The sequence below is a fragment of the Dama dama genome, chromosome 18 (genome assembly GCF_033118175.1).
Source record: "Dama dama isolate Ldn47 chromosome 18, ASM3311817v1, whole genome shotgun sequence".
Classification (NCBI taxonomy): domain Eukaryota; kingdom Metazoa; phylum Chordata; class Mammalia; order Artiodactyla; family Cervidae; genus Dama; species Dama dama.
Genome location: NC_083698.1, coordinates 97,997,303 through 98,020,503, shown reverse-complemented (window position 1 = coordinate 98,020,503; position 23,201 = coordinate 97,997,303). Strand labels below are relative to the sequence as shown.

The window sequence follows — 23,201 nt, the reverse complement described above, 5'->3', positions numbered from 1 at the left end:
TGTAGTCCTATATGTATTACAGAAATTGAATTTCTTATCAAACTTTTCCTACAAACTCCAGGCTCAGGTAAGTTTTACCAGTGAGTTTTCTTGCTTCTCCTGTATTGGCAGGTGGGTTCTTTACCACTAGCGCCACCTGGGAAGCCCCCTTGTCTCTAGAGAGCTGCTCAACTGGGAATTGTGACAACTCCCAGCTCCAGGTCTCTTAGAATCAAGTGCCAAATTCCTGCAAGGGACAATCTGATTGGCCCAGCTGGGTCAGTGGTGGTGAATGGTCAGGGTAAGCTGTCCCCCAGACAGGGAGCCATCTGAACTGGAGACACTTGTATTGGTTTCCTAGGGCTGCCAAAGTACCACAAGCCCAGTGGCTCAAACAATAGAAATCTATTGTCTCACAGTTCCAGAGACTGAAAGTCCAAGATCATGGCATCAACAGGGCTGGATCCTCCTGTGGGCTGCAAGGAAGAACTGGTCCCAGGCCTCTCCCTGAACTCTGGTGGCTTGCCAGCGATCTCTGGCATCCCTTGACTTGTAGGCACTTCACCCCGACCTCTGCCTTTGTGTTCACAAGGCGTTCTTCCAGTGCGCATGTCTGTATTCACACCTCCCCTTTGCATAAGGACACCAGTCATATTGGATTACCCTACTGTAGTGTGACGTCGTCTTAACTAATTACCTAATTTCAGATAAGGATACATTCAGAGGCTCTCGGGGTTAAGACCCTTGGGGCAAGACAGGGTTGTGGGACAAAATCCAACCCATGGCACAGCTGTTATGGACAAGGTCAGGAGAAAGATCTGGGCTGGAGAGAGAGCTGGAGACTCCCTGACATGACGGCGGGTGGAGAGCTCTGGGAGCAGACTCAAGGAGGAGCAGCGGGGCAGTAAAGGAACCCCAGCAGAGTGTGGGGCTGGGAAAGCCACAGAGGCCTGGGGCGTGAGGATGAGGCAATGACGGACAATGGCAAGAGCTTCCGAGAGGTAAGAGGTACTGAAGGATGTCTGCTGGATCTGGTGATACATTAGGTTCTTGGCAAAGAAGGCTGGCAGACTAGCGAGGGCTGAAACAGACCATAAGTGGTTTAGGAGTGCTTGGGATGTGACGAAATGGACAGAGAGGGGCACAATTCTCTTGTTAAAGAAGGTTGGTTGTTATGAGGAGGAAATAAATAGGGTGTTGGCTAGAGTGGATTTGGGGTCCAAGGAGGCATGTAAAGCTTGATCGTGTTTAATGATGATGGGAAAGAACCAGTTGAAAAGGGAGAGACTGAAGTCAGAGGACAGACTTCCCTGGTGGTCCAATGGTTAAGAATCTGCCTAGCAATGCAGGGGATGTGGGTTCGATCCCTAGTGGGGGAACTAAGGATCCCATATGCCAAGGGGTAAATAAGCCCGTGCACATCTCAACTGTGGAGCCACATACCACAACTGGAGAGTCTGTGCACTGCAGCAAAATGATGTGATTGAAGATCCTGCTCTCCACAACTAAGTCCCAATGCAGTCAGATAAGTAAATATTTTTTTAAAAAATAGGAGATCATTGTGGTGCAGGCTCCTAAGATTTACCCACATGCCAGGCACACAATCTGTGCTCTATAAATAGTGGTGAACTGAAATTATGACTGCAGACAGAAGGGGACAGAATCCAGAAAGCAGGTTTGAGGGACAGGCCAGGCTCGCACTCTGCTGCCCTAGGTCTCTCCACTCCTGACCCCTCAGCACCAGTGCCCATCACCAGCTTCCCACGAGCACTGTGGTCTACAGCTCAAATTCAAGATGGACTTCTGAGCACCTCTGAGTCTGGAGCTCAGCCTGGGCTGGTGGCTGTGGCCAGGGGAGCCAAGCCTTGGCGTCACCCTCTGAGGAACTGTGTCACCATGAAACACATCATGTTTTCCTCGCTGACTCTCTCTGAGTCAAAACACCTGGAAGATAAGAAGCCTTTAATTTTTATAAACTACATATGTGATGATCATCATCCCAGGTGAAGATATTTAAGCAGGAAAGCAAGTCAGGACGCTTCCCTCTCAGCTCCAGTCCACACTGAAAATGGAAGAGCGGTCCATCTCAACAGGGACAGCGGCTGCCCCTGAGAGGTGACATCCAGGTACAGAAGAGAGCTTTTCTTTATATTTTATATACTTGTTGAACTATTTTCATTTTTATAGTAATCTTTACTAGCACTAAAAAAACCTACTACTAATATATGTCATCTCTTTAAAAACTGAATTTTTATGTAAGAATATACATACTTTTTGAGAAGGAAATGGCACCCCCACTCCAGTATTCCTGCTTGGAGGATCCCAGGGACTGGGGAGCCTAGTGGGCTGCCATCTCTGGGGTCGCACAGAGTCGGACATGACTGAAGCGACGTAGCAACAGTAGCATACATACTTTCCAGTAGTCATGTACAGATGTGAGAGCTGGACCATAAAGAGGGCTGAGTGCCAACAAGTTGATGCTTTCAAACTGTCGTGTTGGAGACTCTCAAGACTCCTGAGAGTCCCTTGGACGGCAAGGAGATCAAACCAATCTGAAATGAAATCAACCCTGCATATTCATTGGAAGGACTGATGCTGAAGCTGAAGCTCCAGTACTTTGGCCACCTGATGTGAAGAGCAGACTCACTGGAAAAAACCATGATGCTGGCAAAGATTGAGGGCAAAAGGAAAAGGGGTGACAGAGAATGAGATGGTTGGATGGCATCGCTGATTCAGTGGACATGAGTTTGAGCAAACTCTGAGAAATAGTGAAGGACAAGGAAGCCTGCTGTGCTGTAGTTCATGGGGTCCCAAAGAGTCGGACACAACTGAGCAACTGAACAGCAACAAATACATACAATAAATACCTTCTCTTTCAAGAAATTGGAAACATTGCAGATCAGTTTAAGTCTCCTAGACAACCCCTGCACCCATCCTCCAAACAACCTACAGCAAAATCCACTAGTATTATCACTTTGGAATGTATCTTTCCATATCTTTTAAAATTCATTTTCATGAATATATATGTCCTCACATTAAATATATAGCCTGGGTTTGGAAGACATTAAATATAAAGTGTTCTCATATTGTGTTTTCTTTCTGCTGGACTTTTTCTCCCAGTCATTTGTCTTCAGGGAGCTTCCTTTCTAGTAGTTTAACTGCCCTCCTAAGATCCTTCCCCTTCACCGCCTCCTTCCTTCTTTACCCCAGGAGTAACAAGTCTGTGGTCTTTTCAGATGCTGTTCCCAAGACCACTCCAGCAGAAGTCCCTGGAAATAGAGTTGCCTGGTTTGGTGAGTAAAAATATAGGAGGCAGGGACTTCCCTGGAGGTCCAGTGGTTAGGACTCCACCTTCTGATGCAGGAGGTGTGGATTCAGTCTCTGGTTGGGGAACCAAGATCCTTCATGCTGCACAGCATGGCCAAAAAAAAAAAAAAAGTAAATAAAATCACATCATTTTAAAAAAAGAAAAATGTAGGAGGTAGGTTAAATTTTAATTTCGGATAATGGAGCACTTGGGATGTACTTATCCTTAAAAAGAAAACTTTTACTTATCAGAAATTAGGATTGAACTGAGTGGACTGTATTATATCTTCGAGCCCTGGGGCTGTACTGTACCATACAATGTGTGCTAAGTCGCTCAGTGAAGTCCCACTCTTAGCAACCCCATGGACTGTAGCCCACCAGGCTCTTCTGTCCATGGTATTCTCCAAGCGAAAATACTGGAATGGATTGCTATTTCCTACTCCAGGGGATCTTCCCGATCCAGGGATCAAACCAGAGTCTCTTAACGTCTCCTGCATTGACAGACAAGTTCTTTACCACTAGCACCACCTGGGAAGTCCTGGGGCACTTGTTGAAAATTGCCCTCTTTATCCCCTTATGAGATTCAGTAGGTCTAGGTGGAGTCCACCAGGAATCTATATTTTTTAATGGTATTTCGATTACTGGCCCCAGTGAAAATACACATTTTCAAGCTTATTAATCTCTCAGTCTTTATTGAGTTAGCACAGTGGGAGTCGGGCCTCCAGAGTAGATGTCCCTGCGACTTCTGCCTTGGGAGTGACCTCTCGGTGTTCCGCCCCTTCCCCGGCTACTGCGTCCGGATCTCAGCTCTGCTGCTTTTGCACAAGCAGGCCCATTCCCTTTGGACCCGCTGATTTTACTGAGGTCCCAGGATTTCTACAGGCTTGGCCAATCGCTCTCCGCCCAAGCTATAACTCTCAAAAATCAGCACAGTCCAGAGCGCTAGAGGGGGAAATGATTGGGGTCAGGGACAGGAAAGAGAGGAGTCTGAGCTCTGGGATCCCCCTTATGAGTCTTCCCAGCTCTGTCTTTCTGAGTAAAACCTCAGTCAGTCAGACGGCGGGCCACAGCCAATCCCAGCCGGGGCCCTTGGGCGGGCCCTTGGGAGGAGGAAGTGGGTGTGGCGACGAGGAGGGGCGTGGCTTGGCCACTTAAGCGACTCCTCTGGACCAATCGCAACCCGGGAGGAGAAGCTAACTCCCTACCTGGCCCAGGTGCGTCCCGCTCGGCATCTCTGCTGCTCTGCACACAGGATGGAGGGGGACCGGGAGGCGCGGGGGGCGTCGAGGGAAAACCGAGCTGGGGCCGAGTTCGAAATGGAGTCCTTGGGAAGCCAGGTCCCGGAGCTGGAGCAGCCGCAGGTCCCCGCGGAGAAAAGACGCCTTGAGAGTCCCGAGAACAGCTTGAGTCTGGCCCCCGCCAAAGAGGCGGCGGGCGCGGGCCAGGACCTGTCGGGCGGGAAGATGCTGCCCTCGCCTCGCCCAGCGCCTCTGCGATTGCTGCCACCCAGCCTGGGCTATGGCGCCTTCCGCCGCCAGGCGTCGACGGGCCCGGAGCCGCCGTCTCCGGGCCCCGCCGCGGCCGAGCAGCCCCGGGACGGCGAGGCGCCGGAGGCCGAGCTGATACCCAAGGCCGCTCCGGGTGAGCCAACTCCGGGCACCTGGACCCCGGTGGAACTTCAGGTGGACGTGCGCGTGAAGTCCGTGGGCTCGGCCGGCGGCAGCCGCGCGCCCTCGCCGGTGCCCTCCACGCGCTTCCTCACGGTCCCGGTGCCCGAGTCCCCGGGCTTCTCCCGCCACACCTCCCCCGCGCACACGCTCCTGCGGCGGACCCCGTCCCCGGGAGGCACGAGGGGCCGCGGCACGCCGCCCGCCGCCTCCGGGACTGAGCGCGGCCTCGACGCCGAGGGCTGCGCCAGTTCCACGGAGGGGGGCGCAGAGTCCCCGGGTTCCCCCACGTGCCGGTGCCGCTGCCGCTGCCGGGAGGACGCCGTGCTCCTGCCCCACGCCGAGCTGTACGGCGACAAGAAGATGTCCCGGATCATAAAGCGCGTAGGTAAGCGCGCGGGCGCCGGGAGCAGCGCTGCCCGGTGGGGGTTGAGCCACTGGGGCGGAGGAACCCCCACCAGGCCTCTCTGGCTTACAGCCAATAACTTTACTGTCTACGTAATTATAATTCAAATTATTGGTAGTAAAAAAAAATAAAAATAAAACCACTATTCTCCCTCCCTGACCCTCCAAGAACTTTCGCGTTCCGTCTTAGTGTGCGCAGCATCTTTGAGAAGTAGAGGTGGAAGGAATTCCAAGCGCGAGGAAGGCTTTCGGGATCATGTGACGGTGGTGGCGACCGGGTAGAACAACCTAATCCTGGCTCTGGCTGGCCGACCTCTCTAGGCCCAGGGTTCCTCTTTCCCTCCCATATATTAGAGATCACCTGGCCCCTAACACTCATCCATTCAGCAGCTACTGCGTGGGGACAACAGGCTAGACTGGGCGGGGGTGGGAGAGGCGTGCCCCGCGGCGTGAGGGTTTGCAGTGAAGAAGAAAGATCCTAAATATAAAAATCCTGGACACGGAAGCAGAAGGGAGTGGTTTGTGAACTTGAGGGCATGGGAAAGCTTCCCTCAGCTAAGTCTTGAATGCTTAAGCAGTTGCCGGTGGTAGACTCCTTCTAGGTAGAAAGCCAGCGGGAACAGGGACCCTGTGGAGCTAGACACAGGCACATTGCTAAAAGCTTGGCCAGCGGAGAGGAAGGACGGGTCAGCTGGACAGGCTCCAAATCCCGAGGGGCTCTATACCGGAGGTGAGGGGCTTGTTCTTGGACATGGTAGAGTTCAAGGACTCAGATCACTCAGGAACTTGTGCAGAGTTGGGTGCGAGCACACTTTCTGTAGAAGTGTAGTCGTTTTCTGGTGCTGCTGTAACAAACTGGCACAAACTTAGAGGCTTAAAAAGTCACTACTTTATTATCTTGTGGTTCTCTAAGTCTGGAATCTGATGTAGGCTCTGGGGTCTAAAGTCCAGTTATCAACCCCCGTGATCCATTCTGGGGGCTTCAGGAGATGGTTGTTTCCTTGCCTTTTCTGGTTTCTAAGGGGGATCGAGTTCCTTAGCTCATGGTCCTTTGTATATTCAAAACCAGACAATGTCTGCTTGAAGCCTCCCACTGCCATCTTTGACTCTCCTGACCTTCTGTCCCACTCTTCCATTTATAAGGACCCTTGTGATTACATTGGACCCACCCAGAAATCCATCCCAAGGTCAGCAGATAAGAAACCTTAATCCCCATGTACCTGTAACCTAACATATTCCCAGGTTCCAGGGGTTAAGACGTGGACATCTTTGCTGCCATGCTATGTGTGTTCAACTGTGTCTGACTTGTTGCAACCCCATGAACTGTAGCCTGCCAGGCTCCTCTGTCCATGGAATTTTCCAGGCAAGAATACTGGAGTGGGTTGCCATTTCCTCCTCCAGAGGATCTTCCCGACCCAGGATCAAAGCTGTGTCTTCTTCATTGGCAGGTGGATTCTTTACCAGCATCTTTAGGGGGATGTTATTCTGTCTACCATAATGAGTCTATAGCTTTTTATCAGATTAATAATAGAAGTTGCTCAGTCATGTCCGACTCTTTGTGACCTGATGGACTGTAGCCTGCCAGGCTCCTCTGTCCATGGAATTCTCCAAGCAAGAATACTGGAGTGGGTTGCCATTCCCTTCTCCAGGGAATCTTCCCGACCCAGGGATTGAACCTGGGTCTTCTGTGTTGCAGGCAGATTCTTTACCGTCTGAAGGGTGGGGTGATAAGGAGATGACTAGAAAGTGGGCTCTGACAGCACTGTGGAGGAAGGTTGGGACAGGGATGAGGTTGAAGGAAGGCAAACCTTAGGAGGTGATAGCAGTCATTGAACAAGAGATGATGAAGAGATGATCTGTGGCAGGGATGGGAGGGAGGGTTCAAGAGGTAGGGTTAGTGAGCAAGGCCACTGTGCCCATGAAGATGCGCGAACAGGAAGAGTGGGGATGCCTCCCAAGTTCTGATCTGAGTAGTGGAGTGATGGATTCATTGGGTTATCCTTCCAGAGTGGAGAATGGGGAAAGAGGTGAGGAAGAAATAAGCAGGTGCGTTTGGGAATTCCAGGTAGTGATGTCATTTAAAGGAAGAGGAGTCAGACGTCCCTGGCAGTTCAATGGTTAGGACTCCAAGCCCCGACTACAGGGGGCGCAGGTGCGATACCTGATCTGGGAATTAAGATCCTGCATGCCATGCATCACCAAAAAACAAAAGGAAGAGGAGCCAGTCACAGACTGGGAAAGAAAAGAATAGGTGGTAGGAAGAGAATCAGGATACAAAGAGGCCGCAAAAGGTGAGAGTTTGAGGAAGATGTGGTCAGCAGTGTCCTGGGGAGAGGCAGACTTGGGGAATGCTGCCACTTAGGAGCAGTGCTCTGGGCATGAGGCAAGGAACCTGGGGGCGTGGGGATGGATCTTGAGGGTATAGGGGGAAGACACCTGGCAGAAAATACTGCAAGGTGTACATAGACACTGCTGCTTTGGGCTTGCTCTCTGGGAAGTGTGGGATCAAAGAACTTTAAGGTCCACAGCACCTGGCTGAGGCTGGGTCTGAGGGAAGCTGCCTGGATGAGGAACTCTGCATGTGGTTTCTGCCTACTGTGGCCTTTACCAACCTGGGATCAAGCTAGTGACCTCAACAAGAGGGCACTCGAGGGCACAGGCTGGGGGACTTGCCCAGGCCCCCAGCACAGTAATGCTGCCAGCCAGCTGTTTCCACGTCCCCTCCTTGAGAACCCGGGAGGGCGGAGGCCACTGTGGAGAGAGTTAGGGGACATACTGCTTTGTCTCTTCACTGCTTTTGGGGGGCAACTGTCCCAGAGGCGCTGGCCCCATGTAAACTGAAAATCCCAATGCAGGGAGCCTGAGTTCAATCCCTAGTCAAGGAACTAGATCCCACATGCTGCAACTAAGACCTGGCACAATCAAATTAATAAATATTAAAAACAAAAAAAAAGACTCAGGGAATGTTCTCTATGGCAGCATGCAGCCCAGAAGAGAAGCTGCTTTTTGCAGACAGCCTAAAACTGTGGGGACAGCTGGATCCTCGGATGGAGAATATGCCCCCTTAGGTGTTGGTTTAGAGTCACCTCATCTGGTCCCAAGGCTGGATTAGGTGTCTCTATTCTGTGTTCCACGGGCCCTTGTGCTGCCCAGCTCCGCATCCCTCTTGTGAGTATCCTCAGGATTCCCAAGCCCCGTGGGGCACAGCTGGTGACAGCTCACATCTCACCAAATCTCTGACACCTGGCAGTGCTCTGTAAATCAACACTCAATGAATGGCACTAACTTCAGAGTGTGAGCACGTGTCAGGAACGCTTCGTCCCCAGCCCAGTTAGGGCAGGAGAGCAGCAGTTGGATCTCAGTGGTTGTCCAACCCGCTGGTGCCGGTCGCATTGTGCTCAGCACATCAGGTGTGGAGGATAGGAGGAAACAGAGTCCTGACCCTGCCCTCCGGCAGACCTTACTCTGGAGAAAACAAAAGGGCCTGGCAGTCTGCTATGGCATGGGATGGGGGTGGGGGGGGGGGCTACATTCAGAGGAAGAATGTTCTCAGTGTCTGGAGGAAGTGGAGCCAAGAGAGTGGTGTCCAGCATGCTTGAGCTCAGCCAGAGGGACAGAGGCCACCAGCCAAAGCAGACTGACCTGCAGGTCTCTCAGTGGCAGGAGCCCTCTGAGTCCTCTGGTAAGCTTTGTATTTGGAAGTGTGTATTTTAGTTTTTATGATGACCCTTGGCTGCCCCAGGTGAATAAACTGTAAGTCCCCCCAAACCGGCTCTACCCCAGCTGTGGGATTTGACTACAGGAGGAAGCAGGTGGTATTTCAGTTGTGGGGCGGGAAAGGTAGTCAAAATATAGAGAATGACAGTGGATGAGCAGTGAAGAAAAGCAGCAGAGGGTGTGACACTGAAGATGTCAATACCTGATACAAAAAGGGAATTGGACAGTGGGAATATACAATGTACGTGGCTTTTTTTTTTCTTAATGGAATTAGCCTTTTCAAAAGAATGAAATATTTGCCACAGACTTCTGCTTCTAGACTTTGGGAAACATGACTGATTTCCTCACACTGATTATGCAGCATTCCTGACCCTCATCCCCAAGATCTGGATAGGTCTGGGGCCCCCTGCAGCAAGATGTTTTTGCTCTGATTGATTTCACACCTGAGTTGTGGTCGAGGTCCCATCCTGAGCGCTTCAGATGCATGTGCCTTTCTGGGTGGAAAGCTGCTTATAACTATCGATGTCTGTGAGCAAGCATTGACTATGTTTTATTCTCCAAGTGTTCCCCTCTGGTCTCCCCAGTTATTCTGTATACAGGGCAGGATGTGACATCTGAACACGTTCTATCTCTGAGTCCTTCCTCTCTCCTGGAGTGTCCCCCATCTTCCTTTCCCCTCCGCAGCCTCATTCCAGCCATCTGGTCCCCTGGTCCCTGAGTGGCTGACAGCTCGCATTTGTCTAATGCTCTGCATCCTGCAAAGCTCTCTTTGCCTGATGCTTCATCAGTGGTCTCCAGTGACCTGGAGCAAGAGAGAAGAGGCAGGTGTGATTCCAACATTAAAATGGGAAAGCACCAAGAACACTTGAGGGGCCCATGGAGTCAGGACTTGAACTTGAATTGGAGGGTCTGTTGAACTTTGAATCTAGCCCTGGGCCCGCCCTCCTGTGAAATTTTATCTCCTGGCATCTTTGCCTGTCCCATTAGCAACCTGAGTGCGGGGACCTTGTCCCATCCTTGGTGTTGTTGGTGCCTTGCCTCTAGTGCACATCAGGTGCTCCATTCATTGTTGTTAGCCACTCCCTCACTTGAAGAGAATCTTGTGTCTCCTAGTTATTTAAGAAGTGGAATATCTTCTAGCAGTTTTCTCCCAAATATGAAGTTTGGACCTAAGTTGGATGGTTTTCCCTGGTGTTATGGGCCGAGGGGGTGGGTGCTGAGGTGGGTGTGATGCAGCATGGTCCTGAGTTGCGATGATCTCCTAACCTGTGTCTCCTGGTTGTCCCCTCCCCCTCTCCCAGGGCTGCCCATGTACATGAGGTCCCTGCGCTGGGCCCTGGCAGTCATGGCCGTGCTCCTGGCAGTGTTGGCGGTGGCCGTTGTGGCCCTGGCCTCGAAAACAGGTGTGGATCTTCTTCCCCACCATCACCCGTCTCCTCCTCCTCCCCCATTCCCTTTCCTCCCCTGCTCCACCAGCAGGGTGTCTAGTCCTTCCAGCTTCTTTGTGAAATTAGTAAAAGACATCCCCAGGGACTCTCCTGGCAGTCCAGTGGTTAGGACTTCGCCTTTCAACGCAGGGAGTACAGGTTCAGTCCCTGGTTGGGCAGCTAAGCGCCCACGTGCCGTGCGGCCAAAAACTCCAAACATGAAACAGAAGTAATATTGTAACAAATGCAATAAAGACTTTAACAAATGGTCCAAATCCAAAAAATCTTTTAAGAAAAAAAAAAAAAAGACACCCCCCCTGGGCAGATGAACAAAGATAGGGGGCTCAGTGAGCAAAGGTAAGGCATTAGAGCCCCTTCCTGGTGGATGCAGCTTGTGCATAAGCCTTCTCGGTGCTCGCCCCGCCCCCCCGGTGCTGGTTTCCCTCTCCCCTTCCAGGCTCGCCCGCTCCATGATCCGCACCTGCCCCCTGATATTTGAACATCCATACCAATCCTGAGCAGTTTAAACTCTGTACAGTTTACCCTGTGCTCACCTCCGGTCTCCGTGCCACAGGGACCAGATGCCGACCGTGCCCCCCGGGCTGGATGTGGTCCGAGGGGCAGTGCTACTACCTCGCAGCCGAAGCCGAGGCCTGGGAGACCAGCCAGGCTTTCTGCTCAGCCCACCACGCTACCCTCCCCCTGCTGAGACACACCCAGGTGAGAAGGGGGGAGGTGGGCAGAGGAGGGGCATGATCCGAAGACCGTAAATACACTTGCAAAGAAAAAGTACTGAAAGGAAGTATACTAATGGTTATCACTGGAGCCACAAGTGATTATTTTTCTTCTTTCAAGCTTTTTGGAATGTTCTAGGTGTTCCACAAATAGTATGTTCTAGAAGTAGGGGGAAATGCTAGAGGAATGGTAGCCCAAGAGATCAGAATATAATGGTTTCTGCCCGACCCAGCCCTGCTGGGTCTGTAAAGTGAAGGCCATTGGGAACTTGGTGGGTCCCTAGAGAGTGCCTGGAGCTGATGGAGGGTGGAGGGTGAACTGGGCAAGGACTTAGCAGCCCATCTCCTGAGACCCACTCAGCGTAGCAAGTGTCATCAGAAAACTGGTGAAGCAAAAGGTCCCTGCCCTCCAGCCTCCCTTACATCAGACAGATTTGGTCCACAATGACTTTGGATGTCACCTGAACAAATGGCCTCCCTGTGACTGGGGTCCTCCAAGAGGGGAGATGGGCTGAACTACCCCAGTTGCAAATGGGTCTTAAATTCTTTTAAAACTTAGCACATAGGATCAATCATTTGTGACATAAGTGTATATAATCAGAACATATATCACAAAGTTTTGATAAGCCTTTTTCAAAAATGCCCCTTGGAAAAAGACCAAAGTGAAGACTTGGGTCTCAAGCAGTTAAAATCCTGAATATGCTGGTTGTGGAGCTCTAGAATTCTCCCGAGTTCTGGATGAGGGCCAGAAGCTGCAGGAGGTACCGAGGCGGAGGTGGGAAAGAGCAGCTGAGGACAGGCCGGCGGCTGATAGAGGGGCCGGGCCGGCTGGCAAAGGCTGGGCTCACAAGCTGGGAGGCACGGGACCCCTGGGACACGCCAAAGTGCCAGTAGTACACACAGCCCGATGATAGACACAGCTCATCTTCCTCAAGAGGTTAAGAAGAAAGTTTCAGTGCTTCACAGGTGGCACTAGTGGTAAAGAACCCGCCTGCCAGTGCAGGAGACCCAAGATGCACAGGTTTGATCCCTGGGTCCGGAAGATCCCCTGGAGGAGGGCATGGCAACCCACTCCAGTATTCTTGCCTGGAGAATCCCATGGACAGAGGAACCTGGCAGGTTACATTCCATAGGTTGCAAAGAGACACGACTGAGGCGACTTAGCTTGCACACATGTGCCATCAATCATTAGATTCACTGGCCACTGGTTTAAGATCAGCTTGGTTTCGCAGGGGTGGGGAAGGAAGAAGATTCTTGAAATGTACACACCGACTGTAAGCCACATCTTGAGTGCAGAAAGATGAAAACACGAATAGATATCATAGGATTCAGAAAATCATATAGCTTAAAACATTCAAATATTAACACAGAAATGTTTGAAGGGAAAAAGTAGAATGGTGGTTGCCAGGGGGAGGGGGAAATCAGAGTTGCTTCATGGGTGCAAAGTTTCAGTTGGGAAAGATGAAAAAGTTCTGGAGATGAAGGGGGCAGTGATTGTCATATAGCAGTGAGTGAACCTAAAGCCTCTGAGCTACACACTTTTTAAAAATGGTACATTTTATGATATGTATAGTTTACCACAGTTTTTAAAGAAGAAATGTATGAAAGCATGGAAAGTAATTTACCTTAATTTTAAGATGTAGAACATAAGCTTTCAGGGAATATCAGGATCACATCCCCCACCCCCACATTGGTAGCAAAATTGGAGACTTACCAGCTAGAGACAGTGGCGCCCAATGTCAGTGCCACCCTTGCAGAGCTTTCCTTTGAGCTGTAAATTACTCCAGAGTTTCTGTACTTAGTTGCTCAGTCGTGTCTGACTCTCTGCGACTCCATGAACTGTAGCCCGCCAGGCTCCTCTGTCCATGGGGATTCTCCAGGCAAGAATACTGGAGTGGGTTGCCAGGCCCTCCTCCAGGGGATCTTCCCGACCCAGGAATCAAACCCAGGTCTCCTGAATGGCAGGCTGATTCTTTTCCATCTGAGCCACCAGGGAAGCCCCCCAAATTTCTAGAATTTACTTTTGTCTCTAGACAGTGCTTTTCCCACACCACAATTTTCACTAACAATGGGAACAGGTTAGTGGAGTCTGAGCTGCAAGGAATGGAATGGGTGGAGCTGAGTGGGGAAGGCCCAGGGAGAGAGCCAGATGGCCTGGGGCTACGACAGAGAAGGGCAGGATCACCTTGGCAACGCCAAGTATCAGATGAGGTCGTGTATGTTGGGGTCAGACACAAAGCTTTACACAGCACCCAGCCGACTGGAGACTAATTTAATGAGTGTGTACTACACGCCCTTGGCTTTATGGACATGATCTCAGGCCTCATTCAAACATCTCCCCCACTTTACAGGGGATCATACTGAAGCTCTGAAAAGTCAAGGAACTTGCCTAGGGTCACGTAGCTTGCAAGTCACAGAACCAGAATTTGAGTGAGGGGCGGCCAGGCCCCAAAGCTCTCCTCTGCAGTGATAGTCACCTTCTCAGTACTGGTAGAAGCTCCAAGATCTGGTGATCAGGCAGTGACTGCTCCCAGGAGGTTGGGGCTGGGTAGCGGGAGGCCCAAGTCTGCTGCAGCCACAGTTGCAAGATGCTTAGGGCTGCCCTGCCCTCTGACTCACAGCTCAAAGCCAGCCCAGGTTCCTTCTCATCCCCTCCAAAGCTCCCACCCAGCCCTACCCCTGGGCCCCGGCCTGTGGAGTCCAGCCAGAGAGGGAATGAAAAGCCCAGGAACGGCTGTGTGTGCCTTGTGCAGTCTGGTCTTCTGGTCTTTGGGATTTCAGAAGGGGTGAGGTTGCCACCCCTCAGTCTGGAAGTTCTTTCAGGTTCCTTTCCCAGCTGTTGACCAGCTGATGTTCCTGAAAGGGGTGGGTGGGGGGTGGGTCTGCACCAACACCTCTGGGTGCAGGGCTGGCCTCACAGCTCGCCTGTTACCTGTGGCCCTTGCTGGTTATTGGCAGGGACATGGGGGCTGGGGGTTCATTTTGTTGGGCTGGTCTGCTGTGTGCTGGGCTCTCACGGTCAGTGATCGATAGGGCAGGCCCCCAGTCCTCACCAAGTTCACTGATACAGAACACTGACAAGTTCGGTGTCTCACACCGTGCTCCAAACTATGAAGGTTGTGGTGATCCAGGGGAGGGGTTCAGTGCAGTGTCCCTACAGAAAGTCACCTTTAAACTGAGGCCTGAAGGACAAATAGGAGTGTCATCAAGGGGGCAGGCATCATTCTGTGCTTCCTTTCTGTGGGTTTTATTTTTTTTTTTGGCCACACTGCACAGCCTGTTGGATCTTAGTTCCCCTACCAGGGCTTGAACCTGCGCCCTCTGCAGTGAAAGTGCAGAGTCTTAACCACAGGACTGCCAGGAAAGTCCCCACGCTTGCTTCCTCATCCCCAAGGTCAAACATAGAACTTTTGTCTCTAGTCCTGAACACTGATAGAGAGGAACTAAGCCTAGGTCAGATGTATGCCAGGCCACTTCCTGTCATCACTAATGTGTGTGCTGCTCAGCGTGGTGAGCGCCATGGGCTTGCTGGCATGGTCTGCTTTTTTCCACTTGGCGTTGTTTTATATTTACATTTTCTTGCCTAACTGCGTGTTCGGTGTGCCTGTCATCTTTAAGAGCACTGTAATTTTCCATCATGTTGATATCCCATAATTTGCCTAGTTATTTCCTGACTGCTGAGCATTTTGGGTGCTTTCCATTTTATCTTTATAAATAGCAGCAGGAAATTTTGAGAATGTTCATTTTCTCTTTCTGTTGTTGGATTTCTTCCCTAAAGTGGAATTACCCATCTGAGCATTAGGAACCATGATACCGCTCTTGTGACATAGCACAATTTATGTTCTGGAAAGATTGGGCTGGCGTGGACAGCTGCCCCACCCTTCCACCTTCCAGTTCCCTACACCAGGGCTTAGGATATGGAGACATCTTTTTTCGAGTTGAAGATTTTTCTTTAAATTGGAGGATAATTGCTTTACAATGTTGTGTTGGCTTCTGCCACACTATAACGTGAGTCAGCTTTAAATATACATACCTCCCCTCCCTCTTGAGTCTCTTCCCCACACTGCCCCCTCAACATTTTTAAACAGTTTTTTTGCTTTAATTCATTGCTAAAAACATCATGACATTGAGGACAAGTATTTAAAAGAAAAAAGCGTCTCCAACAGCTCTCTGAACACTCTTGTTTTGATTTTTGTTGTTCCTCGTGTGTCTGTGTCCAGGTGTACACATTTTTTTATTCTTATTATCAGGCCACAACTTTAATTCAGCTTTTTCATGGACTGTAACCCCTCACAGACTGTAACTTTTCCCCATGTTGCCCCATGGATTTCATACTCACCCTTATTTTTAATGGTCCTTCTTTAAAACATCTTTTATTATTATTGATTTTGGCTTCACTGGGTCTTCATTGCAGAGCAGAAGCCCTGGAGCATGAGGGCTCTGCAGTTGTGGTTCTCAAGACTTAGTTGCTCCTTGGATGTGGGATCTTAGTTCCCCAACCAGGGTTCAAACCCTCGTCCCCCTGCATTGGAAGGTTCTTACCCAGTGCACCCCAGGGAAGTCCCCTTTAGTGATCGTACCAATACTTTCCCGAATGGATGTAATGTAGTTTATTCTTCTTGCTGGCAACTGTGGTGTTGACCGTCCATTCCCTGACCACCTCTGCAGCCTCCTGCCCAGCGAGGCTACTTGCTATCTATCACCTGGGTTTCTTTGTAGGCTCCCAGCTTTCCCCATGCCTTTCACCGTCTTCTCGGCGCTTCCTTGTTTCTCCTCCTGCTCAGTATCCATCGTGCGTTGCTCGTGGGGATGGAGGATCACATCCACTCTCCCCTTGAAGGCTGAGCGGGGATCGCCCCTGTTTCTGGTCCCCAAGCCTGAGCACAGTGCCTGTCAACCAGCAAGCATCCAATACAGCTTCCCACTTCATGCGTTTGGGGAGAGATGAGTCACGTCTCTGGCTTGGGGAGTTGGGGACTTGTGGAAGCTGGGGTGGGGGGATCGGACAGGGGCATGGAAGCCCAGGTGAGCCGTACCAGTGACCCGAGAAGAATGACCCACTGCTTTCCTCCCTCAGGATTTCCTGAGCAGACACCCGGTCACCAAGTACTCCTGGGTGGGAGCCCGACGAGGCCCCCAGGGCTGGCACTGGATCGACGGGACCCCCCTGCCACCCCAGCTGTGAGTGACCGTGGGCCTGGGTGGCTGGCCCCTCTGTCCCCAGTTTGCTAGCACTGGGCCCCCCGTGTGACCAGCGTGACATCACAGCAGCACCAGAGGGACCCGGAAGCCTTCCCCTTCACCTGTCCCCAGGTTGAGTCCTCTCCCACCCCCCGCCCCTTCTCCATCCCCCTCCTAGGATGGGTTTCTCACCCCATCCCTTGTTGGGTCCCCCATGCCTTTGCGCAAGGACTGTCACCCCCTTCTCTGGATAAGGGGTGTGCCTCTTAAAGAGGTTTGGTGGTTTGCCCAGAGCCACCCGGCTGACATCTGGGGCAGGATGGGGTGCGGCCTCCTGGCTCCTGCCCCAGGGCTCTTTCCCGACCCCGGGCTCCCGGCGGCGACCCCAGCAGTACCCAGGCAGCGGCCGCACAGGCCAGGAGGGCCCGTGCTCCTGAAGGCCTCTCTGTCCTCTCGCCCTCCCCCAGGCTCCCAGAGGAAGACCAGGACCAGCCGGATCTCGAGTGCGGGCGCCTGGAGGGAGGCAAGCTGGTGGCTTCGGACTGTGCCTCCCCCAGACCCTGGGTCTGTGCCAAGGGGACCAAGTGAATTGGGCTTCCGCCTGCCCTGAGTCTGCTGGGGGCATGCGGCCCCTGGGGAGGCCAGGTTGAGAGCTGGGGCAGCCACCTCCCTGGACCCGGGTGCCCAGGTCTCCCCGCTCGGTGCTCGATGGTCCTGCCTCAGCGAACCAGGGAGCGGGTCCCAGGACAGGAAGCTGGGGTCTGCGGGAGAGAAGAGCTGCGGCTGCCCCAAGGCTGAGCCCCCCACTGGATCTCCAGCTGCTGAAGTGCATTTGCTGTGACCCTGTGTGTTTTTTTTTTTTTTTTTAAAGAATTCTAAGCCTGTTTCTCCCTTGTTAAACCAGCCATTCCCCATTCCCTCACGTATCTGCTGCCTCACAGGTGCATGCCCTTTCAGAGAACAGAGGACTCACAGGTGATCCCAGCCTGGGTTCTCCTCGAGCCCATGGAGGGAGGCTCCTATTTCATGCCTGGGATTTGGCAGCAATGACGTCATTGCTATAAAGACCCTTTCCAGGCGGTCAGATGCATCCACGGAGTGTGGAGGATGGGGCAGGAGAAGGGGCCGCCCCGGAGGAGAGAGGAAGCAGGTCCGGTCCCTGCCCCGGGAGCCGGGGGAGAGTAAGGTTCTTTGTGCAGACCGTCATCGGAGGGGTTGCTGGCGGGGTATCCACCTAGCTGATGCCAGAGGCTGAGAGGACGTGGCGAGGACAGAGCCATCCAGGCAGGGGGAATCAAGGGAGCACCCCCTCTTGGTTGGTGAAGCCGCTGCAAAGCTTGGGTCTGAGAAAAAGGAATCAGAAATGTGGGGAGGCGTGAGGTAGCCCTGCCTCTCACAGCTGTGGGGACACAGCCTGGAGATGCCCCCCAGTTGAGGTTCAGTGAGGGGTCTTCAGGTTGAAGGGCATGGCAGCAAAGTGGGGGGAAGGGAGAGAGACAGTGTGTGTGTGTGTGCACGAGCATGCACACAGGCTCACTCAGTTGTGTCTGACTCTCTGCAGCCCCATGGACTATAGCCCACCAGGCTCCTCTGTCCACAGGATTCTCCAGGCAAGAAAACTGGAGTGAGAGGGGCCATTTCCTCCTCCGGGGGATCTTCCCAACCCAGGGATCGAACCCACGTCTCTTGCACCTCCTGCGTTGGTAGGTGGATTCTATACCACTAGCACCCCCGGGAGGCCCTTCCGGGCTAGAGAGGCTTCTCCGAAGGAAAGAAACTACCTGCTCTTGCTTATGGTGCCAATCAGGCGCAAACCAACCTTCCTCTTTAAAGGCAGACCCGGCGCCCAAACTCCTCAGAGAAAGCTCGAGTTACACTAAGAGCTTGTACAGAGTGTGTGGCTGCCTGGGAGAAAGGGGTGGAGAGCCTTGAGAACACACCCGACGAGCAATAAAAATCTTAGAAACACGCTGGTGTTTCTCATGACTTCCTTCCAACTACAAATTAGCCCAGAGCTTGATGATGTGTCCCGGTTTAACTCTCTTCAGAGCCCTTCTCGGGGAACGTTCTGGTGTTGGCAGGCTGGTTTCACGTCAGTTTCAGGGTCACCACCGGCTTGGGGCCTCTGGGCTCAATGACACTTAGGCTCACCTGCGGTGCTTCAAGGACCCAGGTGCCCAGGGTGGGTGGTGTGAGGCTGCGGCGTAGAAACCTGAGAGTTTCTCTGCTTCAGTGGGTAAGGAAGGAGAGTAGACGAGTGAAGTTTGATCTACCAAAGGAGGAAGCTCCTAGTTACTGTCCAAAGTTGGCAAACCAAGGAATAGCAGTGTACACTTATTATTTAGAATTATGGAGACAAGTACTAGAAGAAATGGGCTTCCCTGGTGGCTCAGCTGGTAAAGAATCTGCCTGCAATGCGGGAGACCTGGGTTCAATCCTGGGGTTGGGAAAATCCCCTGGAGAAGGGAAAGGCTACCTACTCCAGTATTCTGGCCTGGAGAATTCCATGGACTGTATAGTCCAATGAGGTCACAGAGTCCGATACAACTGAGCGACTTTCACTTCACTAGATTGAAGTGGCAAAAATCATTTCAGATGGCCACCTTAAAACTATTTGATGGTGACAGGAGTCATGAGAGTACTTGTCTTGAGGCAAGGCAGTATTAATTTGGCAGAGGTGCCAGTGAGTATTTGAGGATGCTGGAATGGTCTGGATCTTGATGTGGGTGAGGTTAGGTGGATACACGTGTAAAAATTCATCAAGCTGTACACTTAAGGTTAAAAAGCTGTTCTAAGGAACAGGAGTGAGATTACAAGGGGACTGATGTTTGTTCTTTTTTGTAAATATACATCCTTTAGTCCTATTAACATAAAATCATATTAAAAAAAAAAAATACCATATTTGGGACTTCCCTGGAAGTCTAGGAGTTAAGACTCCCAGCTTCCCCTTCGAGGGCTCAAGTTCGATCTCTGGTTAGAGAACTAAGATCCCTCTTGCTGTACCATGCAGCCAAGAAATAAAAAAAATTAACTAAAAATCCTGTATTTGGGTACTACTTCGATAAAAAGAGAAATTGAAATGTTTAAAAGGTCCAAAAGATTCTGATGTGCAGCCTGGCTTTAGAACTACTAGTTTTAGAAAGGGTTCCTGTGACTGTAATGCCTGTTCTTACAACCTGTAATTATTTCTTACATCAAGATGTGTTTTCACAAGTTTCAGCCTCACCTCACCTTCAGAGCATGTATTTCCCTTTCTACTAAATGGAGGCTGGGAAAGTTACACAGCAGGTTGGTCTGCATGGAATTCCTCTTGAGTAATTTTTCTAGGCTCTTTTCCCACCGGGCTCTGCCAACTGCTGCTGTTTGAAATCCACACTACTAATGCTGCTACCAGCACCTACTTGTTTCTTGGAGCTTTGGAGAACAGCCTCTGATACAGGCTGGCCCAGCAGGTCACAGCAGCTTCTGAGCTGTGGACACCTCGCTTGTGGACGTCACCTGTGTGCAGCACACACAACTCATCCTGAGATGGGCAGTGGGTAGGTACCGACCCCCAAGTCAGGTTTTTACCAGCTTTCCTGGTGAGACACTGTCCAAAAGAGTCTATATTGTCACCAGGAAAAGTGTATTTTGTCAACTTCATTGAGGTGTAATTTGCAAAGAAAATGCCCTCATCTCAAGAGTACCTTTTGGGACCACCCTGGGTGGTCCAGTGGTTAAGAAGCCACTGCAGGGAGCATGGGCTTGATCCCCGGTCAAGGAACTAAGATCCCGCAGGCCTCACAGTGCAGCCAAAAATAAAAAATCAAGAGGGTACCTTCTGAAGACAGTAGGCACTGCCAGTAAAGACATGGAGTATTTCCAACATTCCAGGAAGTTCCCTCCTGTCTGTCTGTGGTCTGTGCTCTCTCTTTCCTGACCTCCAGCCCCAGGTGAATTGAAGTTTAGCTTGTTTTGGGATTTCACATAACAGAACTGGACATTATGTACTCTTTGTGTCTGCTTCTTTAGCAATAGCACAAGGTTTTAAAGACATGTTCAGGTTGCCACATTTACTGATAGTAGTTCCTTTCTGTGTAGGGATAAGTCACAATCTGTTTATCATCTCTCTAGTTGGTTATCTCCAGGTTACGGCCATTATGAATACAATGCTATGAACATTCAAATGTAAGTCTGCGTGTGGAAGCAGGCTGTCAGTTGTCTTGAGTATCTAGGAACAGGGTTACTGGCTTGTATGGTATGGGTGTGTGTTCAGGCAAAGCAATCACTGGGGATACTGGGCTTCTCCCTATAAGCTCCAACCCCCTACGGCCACCGTGGGGCAGCCATGTGGTTTGGCAGTGACCCCAGTTTGAGGTGAGGGTGAGCAGTGATAACCTGGGAGGTACCTGATACATCTAAGCCTATCGTACGCCGTGCAGTCCCAGCCCCCTGGCCAATGTTTGGTTCAGGAGCCCAGACCTAAGGCAATTAGGAGTGTCACTAACTCTGTCCACTTTGCTTGGTTTCCAAGTGGGAACTTGACTCAACTGGGCCACAGACCTAAGCAAAGATGGCCTTGCTCTTTACAGACACAGGACGTAGTGGTTTTGAAACCATACGTGATGACTGATCAAATCCATTTCACCTGTCTCCACTAAAAAGGTTGTTTTAACACCTGGGTATCCTCCCAAGCAGCAGGTAGCCTGAACAGTGTCTGCCTGGGTTATTTTCTAGGACCCTGAAGCCTCAGCTAAGCCAGTTAAGGCTGGATGGAACCACCCACCCTCCACCTCCTCCAGTGTGAGTGGGTGCCCGCTCTCACGACCTCCTCGTAGCTTAGTTACACCTGCTCAGGATTCCTGCACCTCTTTCCAGTCTCCTCTCCCCATCCCTCAGCAGCTCTGCATCTGTCATCCTGTACATACTCTGAGCCCCTCCCTTTCTGGAAGGCAGATTCGAGATCTGAGATCTGTTTTCCCATCTCCTCTCTTGGCTGGAATAAACCCACTCTTTGTCCCCAAACCCGGCATCTCAGCGTTTGGCGCTCCGTGCGATGCGGCAGGACAGAACTGACTGGGTAACACGTTTGCGGAGCCAGGTGGGGCGGGGGGGAGCAGGTGGACCTTATGCTTGTTGGCCCTTGGCTGGTACTGAGAGCCCGCGGACAGGTCCAAGCAGCTGCCTGGTCCGTTTGTTCCAGGACCTCCCCCAAATCTCCCTGCCAGGTGCCACCGACATTTCATTTCTCAGCAGCTGGTTTGGAAGATGTCTTGTGGGTGAGTAACTGCGTTAAAGAAATCTAGCAGTGCTTAAACCGTTTGATAATCCTGACCAGGTCATAGGCTGGGGGGCCCGTCTAACTGGAGGGATTCTGGCAGACAATACAAAAGGTCACAGCTGCTGAGGTGCCCTGTACCTGGGTTGGAGGCCAGGGGTTTTTGGTTGCTGATATTGTTTGTTTGGGTCTTACTTGTCTCTGTCCATCTTCATCTGATTGTTTCAGTTGTTCAGAATCACCTGTTGCGGGGACTTCCCTGATGGTTCAGTGGTAAAGAATCCGCCTGCCAATGCAGGGGACAGGGGTTCAAGCCCTGGCCTGGGAGGATCCCACATGCCATGGGGCAACTAAGCCCGAGCACCCCAGAGCCTGCACTCCACAACTGGAGAAGTCACCGCAATGAGAAGCCCGTGCACCACAACATACAGTAGCTCCTGCTCTCTGCAACTAGAGAAAGCCCATGCATGCATCAATGAAGACCCAGCCCAGCCAAAAATAAGTAAATAATTAAATAAAAGAATTGATACTTGGGGACTGAGCTTGGTAATGGCAGCAAGGACCCTTAGAAAAACTTCATTATTGGGACCATATGGAAGCAAAGCCCCTTCAAAACGGGAAGTACTGTTCCCCCTGGCAGCCCTCTAGGCTGCATTTTCCAAAATTGGGAGACTTTCAGTTATGAATCCATGGAAAAGAAAGTGATGGTACTTTTTGGTAACACAGTATGACCACAACATCCTGTAGACTCCCGAGCAAAATGGCCTGTAAATGGATCCTGCATTTACCATGTCCCTCTGCAACTGGATTTACTTTGTAAATAGGAAGAAAAATGGGATGAAGTACCATAGGTACAGTGATTGTATCAGAATAAACCTGTGCAAAGATGTCAGGCTATGGTCCAACAGGAAGGAAGGCAGAGAAACCTGTTTTGCCTAGTCCTAATGAAAAGGGGGATTTGCTGTCAACCCTATGCGAGGCAGCTGCTTCTCTTTTCACTGTCTGAGCGCAGCCTCAGGCTCGGGGCCCTCTGGTCTCTGAGGGGCCCACAGGAGTGATCTCGCCCTCCTCATACCTGTCATTTGACTGGGCCAGGGAGCTACACAAACTCAGATGGGGCAATGTCCACCAAGGAGAGTCCCCACTGGGGCTGTGAATGCTGAGATCAGGCAGCCGATGGGAATGATCTGGGTCCAGTCTCACTTTCAACTTCAGATTTATTTAATTGGAAGAACAATATACCAACTTACTGAGACAAAGCAAAGAGAAAGGAAGAATTCTTTTTTCATCAATTTTTTTTTTTTTTAATACTCCAAATCCGACCTGGGCAGGTGTCAATACTGAATTCAGAACTCATTCAATACCCTTCTCATTTCAGAAGATCGCAGAATGGTGCTGGATAAAGCTCATGAGGAGGCTGTGCTGTAGACCTGGAAAGCCGGCGTGGGAGGCTGTGAGCATGGCTCTGTCAATAGCACATGCTAAGTGGGATGTGAATGCTGGGATAGGCCAAAACTTGAGACTGATT

At 51.2% G+C, this 23,201-nt stretch overlaps 1 protein-coding gene across 1 annotated transcript; it reads left to right on the top strand.

Moving 5' to 3' along the window:
• Positions 1–4,477: 4,477 nt before the first annotated feature.
• KLRG2 (killer cell lectin like receptor G2) lies at positions 4,478–22,693 on the top strand. Its single transcript, XM_061165894.1, has 5 exons — positions 4,478–5,340; positions 10,376–10,477; positions 11,076–11,221; positions 16,313–16,416; positions 16,884–22,693. Exons 1-5 carry the CDS (start codon positions 4,539–4,541, stop codon positions 17,002–17,004), a joined length of 1,275 nt encoding a protein of 424 aa, XP_061021877.1. The 5' UTR covers positions 4,478–4,538; the 3' UTR covers positions 17,005–22,693.
• The last annotated feature ends 508 nt before the right edge of the window (positions 22,694–23,201 follow it).

Bases quoted from the DNA above. Each gene is read 5' to 3' on its own strand.
- KLRG2 (XM_061165894.1), top strand. From the start codon at position 4,539: ATGGAGGGGGACCGGGAGGCGCGGGGGGCGTCGAGGGAAAACCGAGCT. The intron at 11,222-16,312 runs GTGAGAAGGGGG...TTCCTCCCTCAG, and splicing joins CCCTGCTGAGACACACCCAG to GATTTCCTGAGCAGACACCC. The intron at 16,417-16,883 runs GTGAGTGACCGT...GCCCTCCCCCAG, and splicing joins ACCCCCCTGCCACCCCAGCT to GCTCCCAGAGGAAGACCAGG.